The sequence below is a fragment of the Alternaria novae-zelandiae genome, assembly GCF_023758075.1.
Source record: "Alternaria novae-zelandiae strain BMP 2774 chromosome Unknown scaffold_25, whole genome shotgun sequence".
NCBI lineage: Eukaryota > Fungi > Ascomycota > Dothideomycetes > Pleosporales > Pleosporaceae > Alternaria > Alternaria novae-zelandiae.
The window spans coordinates 518550-532551 of NW_026056985.1; the positions used below are offsets into that span (position 1 = coordinate 518550).

Here is a 14002-nt window from a genome sequence, read left to right on the forward strand (position 1 = left end):
ATGTTTGTCTTGGTCCCGCCAGCAAAACCGGGGCTACCACATTGAACCACCAAGCCGCCGTGTGTAGTCGAGCAAAGACATATAAAGCCATCTTGAGTCGCCTCGTAGATCACCACCACGATCAAACATCTTCCTTCGCTTCCTATCACAAGCAACTCATATTCAAGATGGTCTCTTTCACCTCCCTCGTCACTGCTGCTATTGCGGCCACTGGCGTTTTCGCTGCTCCCGCCACTGATGTAGCTGCTCGTTCGCCTAGTGACCTTGTTGCCCGCCAGAGCACTCCCAACGCTGAGGGAACTCACAACGGCTGCTGTAAGTCGTATCATGAAGCAATATGTTGAGCATAGCTGATCATGTGTCTAGTCTACTCTTGGTGGACTGATGGTGGCTCCCGCGTCACCTACACCAACGGTGCTGGCGGAAGCTACAGCGTCAACTGGGGAAGCGGTGGCAACTTCGTCGGTGGAAAGGGATGGAACCCTGGATCCGCCCGGTATGCCAACCCAAGCAACTGCATGCTTGATGTGAGACCTTTGCTAACTATGCATCAGTACCATCACCTACTCGGGCACCTACAACCCCAACGGCAACTCCTACCTTGCCATCTACGGCTGGACTCGCAACCCGCTCGTCGAGTACTACGTCGTTGAGAACTTCGGGTGAGCAATGTCCCTGTACGGACTGCATGAGAGACATACACTAACATCACAAAGAACTTACGACCCATCTTCCCAAGCCTCGAACAAGGGTACACTGACCGCCGACGGCTCTTCCTACAAGATCGCTCAGTCGACCCGTACCAACCAGCCATCCATCGATGGAACTAGGACCTTTCAGCAGTACTGGTCTGTTCGCCAGAACAAGCGTTCGAGCGGATCCGTCAACATGAAGACTCACTTTGACGCCTGGGCCAGCAAGGGCATGACTCTTGGTAGCCACTACTACCAGATCGTCGCCACTGAGGGTTACTTCTCCACTGGCTCCGCATCCATCACCGTCAACTGCCCGTAAGCTTTCCATCGTGGAAAGACTCAACTTCCTGAGGCGGTGACGCAGATGCTGTGATGGTGCAAGGGTGTGAAGATGCCAAAGGTCGTTCACTTCCCTGGCGACTTCTTTACTGTAAATATTATCTTACGCTGGTTTGCTAGCACGAAAATGTCAAACTTTTGCCATTCCACATACCTGTTCACGTCGCTGTCATTCACTGGTGCCCACTCTTCACGCGCACGACATACTAAAGCAATGCGCGAGACCGAGCTTGCTTTCTCATATACATACCTTTCCTAAATATTAGACTTGACAATGTGCCTTCGCCACTGCATACAATACTCATGCGGGCACATGCGGCTCCGTTCTATACACCCTTTTACGTTATGTCCACGAGCCGAACATCGCCCCCCACAGCGTCAATGTAACAGGGTCGATGACCGAATGCACCCCGAAAGTAAACCGTGTCCAGGCTGTCCCAAGAAAGCGCAAGATCCTAGAAGTAGGGAAGATAACAAAGCCAAGAAACCACGGGACCCTCGTTGGCCCGGCGGCCCGCAATGGTCTGGCTATGGCGGTCTAGGCGGAAGAGATAATTACCGCGACGATGTACCGCAGTAGGTAGCAGATGTGAGAGACCAGACTGCGGGCAAGGTGAGGTTAATGGAGCTCATGATGACTCGATGGCCCTGGAGGCGTCGAAGCCCCCGTCATAGCCACGTCTGCAGGCCAGCTCACCTTTACCTCCTCTCCCAAGCCTATGACAGCTGGCAGGTACAGTAGAGGCCCTACCTAGATCTTCTTACCTATCTATTCCTTCCCAAAACTACTTCACCTAGTCATCGGCATCCTCTCGACTTCGTGGTTCATACTGTAACCTAAACTACCTCACCTGGTCCCTTTCCGAGACACAACTAAAGGGCTCGCACCATGACGGACAACCCAGAATACCCCCCAAAGTCTTCCGATCGCTACACGCTAGCAGAACTTCACCAAGAAATTGCAAGAGACGAAAACTGGCGAACAAACTTTCGCTACTTACCCAAGGCTTTAAAAGCAAATCTTAAATTTCACCTGGTAATTCGAACCGGGAGCGAGAGAAACTTGCTGATTGGATATTACAACAACCACAAACATCTGCGTGTACACGCTCGAGTGTGCCCTTCAGCGAGTGGCCTTCTCAACCTAGTGAACGTGCATCTTCACGATGGCACTTCAATAGGGATGCATCGAGCACATATAAGAAACGACACTTTGCTGCTGCAAAAGGTCAAGTACGTTGAGCCTTTCAACCAGCTGGACAACATTGGCAGCATCAAATGGCGCACGTCACTACGCTTCCTAGTCTTGTACTATTTCCTCGAACAGAAGCTTATCGACCGTACTATCTTCACAAAAGATGGATTGGAGTCGTTGCAGAGAGCATGTAAGAGCATCGCCGATGGGCAAATTCGGTTTGAGAAAAAGCCAACGCGCCCACTTCTCGTCATTCCAAAAAGCGTCCAGACCACAGAAGCCCAGACTCGGCCGGGATCAGAAGAAGACGACGAAGACGAAGATTTTGAAGGCATACTCGTCAAGCGGGAGGATATGCCAGTCGTGCTAGTGAAAGCAACTGAGGATGATCCTACACGTGCGGTCAGTACCATGGTGCAACGAGACGGCATCGTTGCCGCAAGGCCATTCCCGAAGAAAATGACCAGTCAAAAGAATCCAGAGCGGAGTTGCGGACATGCGTCAGCTGGAACTATCTTCGCATGCGAGTCTAAGAGAAAAAGGTCTGCGGATGACCATGCCAAGAGAGAGAAGGAGCAGGACAGAGAAGAGGATGCGAAGCTGGTGGTAAGTTGCATAGTGATTACCTGGAACCACTGAAATTAACTCTTCTCTCAGTGCAGCCGCTTCAAGCGCCTCGCACAGATCAAAATTGAGAGTCTGCAAAGGGAAGCGACTGCGATCCAGGATACGTTGAATGCGCACACCATGACATTCAACGAGGCCGTCATGGCGGTTTCGACTTATGAGAAGGCTCTCCTAGTTGCAAAAGCAAGGCTGGAGGCAGTACAAGCTGCAAAGGCGGCCACGGAGACAAAATTGGAGGAAGTGCACAGTGAGATAACTACCAAGAGCTGGATATTTCAGGAAGGCTTTGAGTCTTTCTACGGTTGAAGAACTTGAGCTACCAAAACATTGTGGGCTTTTCACCAGGAGTTACGGAAGGAATGACTTTACGGTTGCGATTTAGGTGTTGGCGTCGGAGTTCTCAAGGGGGTTGCGAAAATAACGACTGATTGTGAACTAAAAGTCTTTGCTCAATCATGGTATGGGTCCTGAGCATCATAGCCCGCTAAAACAAATCACAATCACACAAACTAGCCCACCTTACAAGTGCGCGGCGACATCAGTGTAGAGTGGCATCGTACCTGGAGTCGTCGCAAGCGCTTCCTCAATGATTGACAAGGCGAGATCGATCTGCTCCTCCGTAACCGTGATCGGAGGCGCTATCCGGAACACTCCACCAAACGATGCCATCGTGGCTAGCTGAGCCCACAAGCCCATCTCTGCAATCTTTGTTGACACTGCGGCCCCGACTTCCGGGGCACCGACCTTTGTCTTTCTGTCGCCAACAATCTCCATTCCAGCCATTAGACCGCGACCACGAACGTCGCCAATGCAACCGTAGCGTGACTGCAACTGCCTGAGTCCTGCTTGGAGCTTGAAACCGAGCCTCTTGGAACGAGCGCAGAGCTCGTCTCTCATGACGATCTCGAGAACCTTGTCGCCCACAGCAGCTGGAAGTGGATCGTTGATATGGGTAGTGTAGAACAAGAAGCCGTTATCTTTGGCATGCTGGGCGATGGGGTTCGACGTCAGGACGGCACTGAGCGGTATGCCATTTCCAAGCGTCTTGCTGAGTGTCACAATATCCGGTACCACGCCTTCATCCTCAGGGTAATGTGTAAACGCGAACATATCGCCAGCTCTTCCGAGTGCCGTCTGAGCTTCATCCACAATTAGTAGCATGCCTCGAGCGACGCAGTGCTCCTTCAGGGCCTTCAAGTATCCAGGTGGAAGCTCTAGCATACCACCACTTGATAGAATCGGCTCAACGATAGCTGCCGCAAGCGAGCCGCAGGACTGTTTGTCTACAAGATCGAAGCCGTAGTGCAGTTCAGTCTTCCAATCGTGAGTACCGTCAGCGTGTCTGAATATCGACCGATAGGAGTTGGGTGTTGGCAGCGCTAGGTTCTAAATGTAGGCGCATGAGGTCAGTGTATGTCTCACATGCAATTAACGCAGATGCACTTACCCCAATCATGTTGGGACCGTAGCCTGACCGTCCGGCGTGATACTGAGCACCGAGCGACCCGCCTGTCATGCCATGCCATGAGGCAGCCAGACCAACGATCTCCCATTTGCCAGTGTAGAATTTGGCCAGTCGAATTGCGGCTTCATTCGCTTCGCCGCCCGTACTGAGAAAGAAAGCTTTGTCGAGCCCCGCCGGCGCAACGCTAGTTAATCGTTTCGCAAGATTGATGACTGGGGGACTGATCATCCCACTGAAAAGATGATCGAGATGTTGCGCATGATCCGCGATCACTTTCACAACCTCAGGATGGCCATGCCCAATCAGAGTGCTCATCTGGCCTGAAGTGAACTAAATGCAACAGTTAACGGTGTATACTTGAGGCTTTCGGAGCTTGAAGCCACTTACGTCCATCATTCGGTGACCCGATGCTGTCTGCACGTTGATGCTGTCGGTGGAGGTGATGATCTCAGGATGGAATGCGGTCCCGTATGTGAGCAGATTGTCGTCCGCATCGCGCTGCAATTGCGTAATGTCGGCGTCTGCATATGGAAGAGGCATGATAGTGTCTATCTCGCTGCAGCTGTACTGGTCGATGGGAAAGATGATATTTGGCGTTGCTTGTGTTCCCCATGTTGCTGAATAGCTGGGGACTGGTTATATAGACAGTCTTGTATGCAGTCCCAGGCGCCATCCCACGGAACGATACGCACGAAGACGCATTGCTGTGTTTTCCGACGGAGACGCTGGAAGCATCAGAGCAGATACACGTGACCGTATCCCGTCGGAAAGAAGGTGCAGCCATGGAGGTGGCAGGGGATGATAGCGATAAGCATTGAGCTAAGTACGGCTGGCGCTTGAGCCACGATGACGACGCGAAACCCGAGAACGCGACCGCGACCGCGCAACTTCGGGAAAACTGCAATGTGCACTTCTACAGCTCAACAGCCGCGCACGCTGCATCAATACACCGAACCCCAAACTCCATGATCTTCATACCACTCACATTCTCAGCCCGAGCTGTAGTTACTCTCGACCCATCCACCATCAATAGACCATGACGCTTTTGTAACGTGCGCAGCCTCATCGCCCAGCAGGAAAGCGACCGATCCGGCTATCTCCCATGTTTCTGGAAGCTCACGGTTCAAGATACATGGAATGTTGTCTTTATTCAGATGGAATTCACCAGCAGCTGAGTTGAAAGGCCTAAGTATCGGAAGTCAGCGAATGTGTCACGATCAATCTGTACAGAACAGAACCTACTTCGTCATCATCTCTGTGTTGAAGCATCCGCTGCCTACAGTTAGCTCAGGTCGTCTTCAGACATCCAAGTCACTTACGGGCACAGCGCGTTGACCCTGATTCGCCTCGACGCCCCTTCAAAAGCTGCAACTTTCGTAAGACCAATGAGCGCGTGCTTGGCGGCGACGTATGCTTCAAGGGTGGAGATGCAAAGTCAGCGTATGTTTCGTATGCATTTGAAAAATCTCAGTATTTACCTGACGTGCCAGGCGTTCCGTAGTGGCTCGCAATGCTTCCAACATTGACGATTGAGCCACCGTCCTTGATGACCTTCATTTCTTCTTTCAAGCAATGGAAAGTACCAACAACGTTTACGTTGAGCAGCCTAGCGAAGTATTCTGGGTCGAGGTCGGTTATAGGGAAGATCTCGCGTTGCTCCACGGCTAGACGACTTGATCAGAAATACGTCCAGCATCCCGAAGGCCAATTGAGCTCACCAGCGACGTTTGCGGCACCGTCGAGCTTTCCAAATTTAGCTACGGTCTCCTCGATCCAAGACCGAACACTGTCTAGGTTGGCGATATCTACAACGCACGTCCAGTACCGGTCCTTGGCGTCTGGAAGCTCAGCGTCGATCTCTTTGGTGGCTTTTGACAGATTGTCAACCGACGTTGCCTGAAGTTTGGTGTACGAAGTCAGCATACGTTTCACACATGTTAAGTATAGGAACATCACTTACACACATAGATACTGTGGCACCTCGTATCAGCAAGTACTTGCTAACAGCAAGGCCCAGTCCACGGCTGGCGCCAGTAACAGCGATAACCCTCCCCAAGAAAGGGAGGGTATTGACAGCATATGGGAGGGTCTTAGCCGTGCCGTTCATATCGATAGGCCAGAATATGAGAGATATCAGGTATCATCAGTGCGACAGCGATGTGCCGCTCATATATCTCACGAGTCAACAGCCATATGCAAACCCTCTTTCATGGCTGCGAGCCACGAGCCGCCAGCACAACCGCGCCGCATGTTCAGATGCCGAACTCCTAGCCCAGTTTCCAACATGGGATACTACGACCCGTTTAAAGCTCCCGCACTAGATCCTTCAGTGGGGCGCGGAGTTGTGTGCCGCTGCTTATTGGGGAAACCCCCGGGACTAGCGCGATCCATTTGCCGGCTACCAGCTCCAGAGAGAGTCAATCGCACGATCCTCTCATTCAAATAAATGTCTTTCAAGACTCGTTCGTCGGGTAGTTGTCCACCTTTATCACAGACAGTTCGTACAATGCCCAACCGTGGAGCAATGTGAAGCTATGTTGTCTTTCTCCCATACCAACCTGGAGGCGGATGACGTCGCTGACATTGTTGAATGAATGGGCGATGCTGGATGGGAGCTAGGATGGTCTCATCGCTTGCATGGATGCGAAGTGGCCCTGCAGATACCTACCGGAAATGAGCGATGGGAAATGGAAATGCCAGCACCTAGACTTGTTGACGTTCACAACCACTCCAGCGGTCCCATGCGATGATGAGGCGCAGGTAGGTTTTGTGATTGGACAGACCAATTCGGAGGTTATAAGCATGCGCCTCTCCTCGACTGTTACCCTGCGTATCTTAACCTGCACGCGCTTTCTAGATTAGCGAGGATGAGTGCAACGTCAGTCTACATGGTGGCACCACCGCCTGGTCAAATCAGACATGTCGTCAACCCTCCGAACCTTCATCGAGAATTGGCCGCTGTTGGAGTCTCGACGACCATTGTTGCTCTAGTGGCGGTGATACTGCAGCTCTTCACACGAGCATATGTTACCAAACTGGGTATTCGCCTCAACGATTGTGAGTCTCTCCAATGGTCCATGTATTAAGGAAAGGCAATCTTGCTAAACTTTCTGTGCTTAGATATAGTAGTATGTGCGATGATTTGCAGCCTTGCGCTACTAGGGTGCAATTTTCCGCGTATGTTCCATAGCTACTACTGCACCTTGCGTGACTAAGTATGACACAGATATGAAGTCCGGTCTGGGCTACCATATGTGGGAAGTCAAAACAGACGAGTACTTGGTTTCTTTCCAAAAGGCAGGTACACTCGTTGCAACATTCCGGCTGCGACACTAACGAAACGCGCAGTGGACACTGGTCGGCACGACCCTCTACGCTACCAGCATCGCATTCTCAAAACTTTCGATACTGCTGTTCTATCTACGCCTTTCGCCACAAGTATGGTTCCGCACACTAGTTTGGATCCTCGTGGCGGTGGTTGTAATCTACGCCACGGTCTACGATCTCGTCAGTATCTTCGGCTGCAGACCGATAGCTGCGACATGGGATCTTAGACTTGTACCCGGGGCTACATGTCTTGATCAGCTGACCAAGTACATGGCGCTCTCCGTCCTGAACATTATAATTGATGTCTTGACATTGATACTTCCGATACCCATTGTAGCACGACTACAGATGCCGCGGAGACAAAAGATCACTGTATGCGCTATTTTCGCGACCGGTGGATTGTAAGTCATCTCAGTTGTCGAACAAGATCGGACTGACCTTACTCGTAGCGTCTGTGCCGTCGCAATTCGTCGAACGACCCTGTTGAATCCTCTCATGGTCTCTGCCGATTACACGTGGGAGGCGGTCGAACAATTCCAGTGGTGTTTTGCCGAAGTCAATGCTGGCATAGTTTGCGCATGCGCTCCCGCTCTGAGGCCGTTCTTCGCGCGCTACCTCCCTAGCCTCTTGAGTTCCCGCTTCCGCAGCAACAGCCGGGATGACGCTGGCTGTAAAAGCAACGAACTAGCACCACCGGATTCACATAGCCGACACCACGTCAAGGAGGCATTTGAACTGCGACTGCGAGATGATGCATCTGAGATGACAGCAACGACTAAACACAGTGGTGTTGATGATGAGGCACGGCTCTGGCAAGATGCTACAAATCCAGGCGGGAAAACCGTCACTACCTGTTCTGTTGCACACGCCTATTGATAGAATGTTTGGTTCACAGCCATCTTCATACTTGGTAGCGACTGGCTACAAGGCCTGGAATAATGTGTAAACTGTCAAGCAGGCATGAAGGTGATCATTCGCTTGGTACCTCCACATTTACTTGATGAGGTTCCCTCTTTCGTCGTCATCAGTCTCCTCTTCACTGTCTGTTTCGTATTCGCTCTCCTCCTCTGTCTCTTCCTCTTCGTCTGTTTCCTCTTCACTGCTGCTCTCCTCTTCTTCCTCGGCCAGCCAGTCGTCGAGCGTCTTCTCTTTCTGCGGTACTTTACTTGCACCACCCATACTAGAATCTCCACCCATACCGTTCAGACTTCGTGGGCTCAACATGCTGTCTGGCGTCATCCTGCTACTACCACCTGCTGCAGCGTCTAATCTTTCCGCCGCTGACATGTTCTTCGCGGTCTCGTATGCCGATACGTATGTCGAAGAAGAGTTTGAGACGACCTCGTCGCGTAGAGCTGGATCCGGTTCGTCACCTTCTTTGACCCAACGGGGCAGGTCTTCGTAGCCTCGTAAACCACCTACACCGCCTTCGTCGCCGATGACGAGACTGGCGCTGCCGAGCACGTAGCCCTTTCTTGTTTCACTCGGGCTGGGTATATGTGGCACTGGTTTCGGCGCAAGAAGTAAGAGCGACGCGAGTTGTGTCGATGTTGGTGTCGCCAGAAGCGCTTTGTACACGCGAGCGCGGTCGCGGAGATCGTACGAGGTGTCGTACCTCACGAGCAGGAGCACGTAGTTGTATAGGGCTTCAATAATGTGTGGCTTCTCCTCTTCAGGCTCCGCATTCTGTGGGGTGGACTCAAGATGCTCGTCCCTAAAGCCGCCTTGGTCTTCCTGGAAATCATCCATGAGCGACGGACTCGGTTTGGGCTCTTCCACTTTCGGCTCTGGAGGCGGGTTTGCAGTTAAATGATGCACATAGACCTTCGCTGCCAATAATACGATTTGGAGCTTTGCTGGTTCGGCCTCGTCCGCGAAGCCTTTGACAAGGATGCGTAAAACATCAGCGGCGATGTTGTTTTCTGGATCGATCCCTGCAAACTCTCCGACCAGCCATATGATGCTTGCTCGTGCCTGGGGGCTCGTTGCTGCATCGAGGTGTTTCGCTAACCGGACCACAGTTGTTCGGTGAGCGTTCGGGTTTCGTTGGATCAGATGTCGGATGACTTCCAGCGATTCGGCTACCAGATGAGTATCGGCCGATCCTATGTGCTTTAGCAACAGCTTCAGACATCTTGCGGAAGTCTGTGGGCTTGTTGCAGGGCTCTGCGAGCAGCGGCCGATTGCGCGCACTGACTCTTTGACCAATGCTGGATCCAAGCTTCCAGAGTGGGAGAAATGGCTCAACTCAGCCAAGATTAGGCTCTGTAGTCTCAGAGGTGCATGAGGGAATATCAGAGTAAGCAGTTCCAGTTTGAGCTGCCAGATATGTGGCGCGTCGGTTGATCGCACCAAGAAATGTGTGTAGTACTTGACGAATGGCTCCGGGTGCGTCAGGCAGACTTGCACGATATTGTACAGTGCGATGTGCTGAATGTCTCCCGCAGATCTCAAGAGGGATATCAGCGGGCCAATTGCCTGAGTCAGGTACTCTGGGGTACCGAGATACAAGTACGTCCTTGCCACCGCTATCACTACAGCCGCGTTCCGAGACTGCAAAAGTGACTGACAGCCTTTCAGCAGCAGTTCGAGGTCCGGATCCAGCACAGCAATCTCTTCCATGTCCTGTTCTTGTTCCTTTTCCTCTTCTTCTGAATCGCTTTCTGAATCGTAGAAGCCTTTCGTCGACTGCGCAGGCTTGCTATTTGTCGTGACCCCAGCTGCCTTCTTGACCTTCCTCGTCCGGCGCGGGAAGCACTTCCTTGCATATATCATCATGAGCCGCAGTGTAGCCAGCTGACCCCACTCGTCCATATCAACTAGTTTTCGTACCAATGAGCGGTAGTGCGGATGTATAAGATCCAGACGCTCCGGACATAGCTCCAAGAAAGACGATACAGCTGCGCCCGTCACGAAGTACTGCTTGTCGCCCAGTAATGTCGAAAGATATTCCAGCAGCTGCGGCTCGGTGTTCGGATCCAGCCTGTAGCACTTTGGTATTGCCAGAGCTGCTGCCCTCCTGACATATGCTGACATGTCTCCAGAACCGCGCTTTATGCCCAAGCTCACAATCTGGCTAATGACAGGCACCCTTATGCTCGACATGACGCGCAAGGCGAGAGCGCGAAGCTGAGGGTTCGTGTCCGTGAGCGACTTCTGTATCGTATTGATGGAGAGGAGCGCGGTGTCGGGTTCGTGTTCGGCATGTTGGAGGAGGTAGATGTAGACGAGCTTCTTAACCTGGAGCGAGGGGGATGCGACGTTCTTGATCACGTGGGAGAAGAAGGGCAACGTTTGCGAAGGCGGCTGTCGGTAGGACATCTAGATGCGCTGTAGTCAGTTACTACACGTCCCATAGCGTCCAATGGGCTGGTCTCGAGACCGTGGCGGGGCTCCTTACAGTGACGACTCTGCGCAGTCCTTCGAGCACATCGCGCTCTGATCTGCTGTCAAGGAGCTTCTTGAGCTGGCCCGAGGGCAGTTCTTTTGTCGGCGCTCGGCGGACATTGCTGGCATCGCGGGCGGCTTCGAGGGTGAGGTCGCGAGCTGCAGAGAGAGACCAGTGAGCGAAGTTCGAGGGATGCATGACGGTGGCACCAAGCAATTACATGGTCAAAAAGCCTGCAGCCCAGATCGGGGAGCAGAAACGGGCAGCATATCTGTATGAAAAATGTGAAAGGCGCCATACCTGTCTCCAGCAAGCTCGATATGCGACTGATGGACTCCATGACCGCGACGTGCGCCTGGGACAGCGCTTCGGTCCGGAGCGTGCGCGCTTCGTCTCTGCGCACAAACGGGAGGCCGACTATGCAGAGTCAGGCAAGGCAGGGAGCAGGTTCTGGGCCTGGTGATCGTGATTGAAAGTCGCGGCGTGCATGCCCTGGGTGTTCTGATGGATGGCCAACCGACGTAGTGGGGTGGCCCGGGGCGCGGGTATTGCCGCCGATTGGCACCTCCACGCCTGTCACGTCCAGCCCAAGCTGTGCTCCCCGAATAAGTATACCGATGACAACCTGCACCGACACATGACAGCCGACAAACTTTCCACAAGCAGCCGTTCTGTCATGTCGCCAACGCCCGCGCCAACAGTGCTCTATCCGCTAACCCTCCCGGCCTTGCTTCGCTACCTTCTCACCACACAGTCAGAGACACGTCCAACACTACTGATCATTTGCTCGAGTCGGGATAGCTTCCTCCAAGATCTTGCAACATCACTGCACAATCACGATGAACATGACGCGGATGGTCTGGAGCAGCTGATTGCGCCAACCCTTCAAAACTTACTCACGACACGGCATGTCAAACTTACATTCTGCGCGTCTGTGCAGGCCTTGTTAGCCTACTTGACCGCATATGGTCGGGCTGGAACCAGTGTCGCTGCCGATGCCGAGGACGAGGAAAGAGTCGTCTTGGTGAATCCCATCGCTTTGCATACCTCAACATCTTCCTTCTCAGCCCAAGGCCTGTCCAGATGCTTCTCGGCGGCGGCAGAAGTCGCGCTTAAGCCAGGGGTAACGCTCCATATTGCTGAGTGCGAGGGTAGGCGCGAGCGTCAGGAGGAGCCCGATAGTGACGACACAGACATGGAGAATGATGCCCAAGAGGCCTCCGCGGAAGCACGCATGACAGATCCATGGGAACAGGACATCTCCATCCTGAGTATCTCGGCTCGGAAAATCGGATCTGGAAGCGGCGACCGAGCGTGGGCAGGCCGTACGGTCAAGGCGAAGACGATAGCTGCCAGGTGGTTTCGCTCCTACAACATCGAGGAGCAACAAACATACGCAGACCAAGGATGAAAGACAACACATTGCAGTGACCAGTTGTGAAACGTTTCTGCTGTTCAATTCGCCTTTGCGCCATCCAGCCGGACTTGTTGGGTCCATCTAGATGGTCGGCCGTCGCTTCGTTACTTCGTGGGAGCTTAAGCTGCCCTGGATATCCATCGCTTCCAATCGAAAGAAAATGACACCTTCCGCTACATCGATACATGAATGTCCCCATCAGCCAAACGCGTGCGATCGCAAACTACCAGTCCTTCTTGATGTCGAATGACCACTTGAATTGAAGATGGGTGTGGTTGTCATCGTCGACGAACTTGGAGACGGCAGTGTAGTGGCCACGGCCGAGCATACCGGAGGGGGCAGTTTCAGGTTCGACTAGAATAGGCATTAGTGGGTTGTGGGAGACAACATGGGCGTGTACATACACTTCTTCTCGTAGTATGGCTTCTCCTCAGTGCTGGGACCGTATGAGCCCTGTCATGGCTGTTAGTGTTTGCTCATATGCTCCTCTATGGCGAATATGCTCACCATCATCTCCTGAAGCTTCTCGCTGACACCCATGCGTGAGACCTTCTGGAGGTACTTGAGACCAGACAAGATATCGTGTTGCACCTTGAACTGTGCCTTCATGCGGAACCGAGCACCTTCCTTGATGGAGAAGGGCTTTTTCTCAAGAGCCTCGACAGCGCCGGGTGCGCGCAGGTCGATGACGATATCATCGCGGCCTTCGACTTCGAGAGCGAGAGAGAGGATGATGCATCGGCGAGGATCGTTGGGGTCGGAGATGTCCTTGCCTTGTCCAAGACCAAGGGACGCTTTCCACTTCTGGAGCGACTCGTCGTTCTGGTCTGTCGCCGCGCGTGTTAGCCATGTGTGCAGGTAACTAGCTCCCCGGAGAAGTTGTGGAACCTACCCAGCTGCTGGTACTCGTCAATCGTCTTCTTCTCGCCAACCTTGAAGCCCTCGGTCGCCTCGGCGTGGAGGTCGTCTGCGTGGTCGGCCATGGCTGTATCGGTGCGTACTGTGGAGGTGAGGGTGGGTGTTTAGGGCAAGGCAACAAAAGAAATGTTGTGGAGAAGTCAAAGGGTCAATTGTAGGAATGAGGGGCGCGGCCTCGTGTTGAGCCTCGCGGTTAGCGGGGCACATTCACCGCTCCAGTACGTCGGCGCGTCTGATTGGCTGCGTTCCTGGTGCTTGCGGGACCCTTCAGATATGCCGCAGCTGTCCAGACTCTTGCTGCAACACGACCATGTCCGCCATGGTCCTGTCCTCAGGCAGAGAAGATTCTTGACGTACGAACTGTCTCATGGTCGAGCATGGACCAGACCCCTCTCTTGTTCTTTTTGGAACAGGCCACCGGTATCTGCAGGGTCGTGTCGCGAGCTTCTACCAGACTGACAACTTGTCGGTAAGCTCTCGAGCTTGAGCTTGAGCTTCGTGACGTGGTTAGCGCCATCGCTGGTAGCGTATGCATCCCGTCCCGGAGATATAATTCTAAAGGAATGGTACCAGGTGATGCCCGGGCAAGAACCGATGTGGAACAAAAATCGTCTTTGTAGTTGGTTTGCGA

The 14002-nt window shown here is 53.0% G+C and overlaps 6 protein-coding genes across 6 annotated transcripts; 2 read left to right on the forward strand and 4 right to left on the reverse strand.

The window, feature by feature from the left end:
* Window positions 1-167: 167 nt before the first annotated feature.
* On the forward strand, window positions 168-1014 carry XYL1_3 (NAD(P)H-dependent D-xylose reductase (XR); the record flags this gene model as incomplete). The annotated part of the gene is made up of 4 exons (XM_049403318.1): window positions 168-315; window positions 367-496; window positions 555-662; window positions 717-1014. The coding sequence occupies 4 exons, from the start codon at window positions 168-170 to the stop codon at window positions 1012-1014; spliced, it is 684 nt and encodes a 227-aa protein (XP_049251092.1).
* Window positions 1015-2217: 1203 nt separating this feature from the next.
* J4E88_009720 (uncharacterized protein) lies at window positions 2218-3162 on the forward strand (the record flags this gene model as incomplete). Its single annotated transcript, XM_049403319.1, has 2 exons — window positions 2218-2835; window positions 2887-3162. The coding sequence occupies 2 exons, from the start codon at window positions 2218-2220 to the stop codon at window positions 3160-3162; spliced, it is 894 nt and encodes a 297-aa protein (XP_049251093.1).
* A 213-nt stretch (window positions 3163-3375) lies between these two features.
* Window positions 3376-4861, reverse strand: J4E88_009721 (uncharacterized protein; the record flags this gene model as incomplete). Its single annotated transcript, XM_049403320.1, has 3 exons — window positions 3376-4242; window positions 4304-4651; window positions 4709-4861. The coding sequence occupies 3 exons, from the start codon at window positions 4859-4861 to the stop codon at window positions 3376-3378; spliced, it is 1368 nt and encodes a 455-aa protein (XP_049251094.1).
* Window positions 4862-5310: 449 nt separating this feature from the next.
* On the reverse strand, window positions 5311-6428 carry J4E88_009722 (uncharacterized protein; the record flags this gene model as incomplete). Its single annotated transcript, XM_049403321.1, has 6 exons — window positions 5311-5506; window positions 5564-5593; window positions 5641-5734; window positions 5800-5985; window positions 6040-6217; window positions 6282-6428. The coding sequence occupies 6 exons, from the start codon at window positions 6426-6428 to the stop codon at window positions 5311-5313; spliced, it is 831 nt and encodes a 276-aa protein (XP_049251095.1).
* A 2213-nt stretch (window positions 6429-8641) lies between these two features.
* Window positions 8642-11675, reverse strand: J4E88_009723 (uncharacterized protein; the record flags this gene model as incomplete). Its single annotated transcript, XM_049403322.1, has 4 exons — window positions 8642-10969; window positions 11049-11194; window positions 11337-11453; window positions 11672-11675. 4 exons carry the CDS (start codon window positions 11673-11675, stop codon window positions 8642-8644), a joined length of 2595 nt encoding a protein of 864 aa, XP_049251096.1.
* Window positions 11676-12676: 1001 nt separating this feature from the next.
* On the reverse strand, window positions 12677-13436 carry J4E88_009724 (uncharacterized protein; the record flags this gene model as incomplete). Its single annotated transcript, XM_049403323.1, has 4 exons — window positions 12677-12807; window positions 12858-12906; window positions 12961-13280; window positions 13346-13436. 4 exons carry the CDS (start codon window positions 13434-13436, stop codon window positions 12677-12679), a joined length of 591 nt encoding a protein of 196 aa, XP_049251097.1.
* Window positions 13437-14002: the final 566 nt, after the last annotated feature.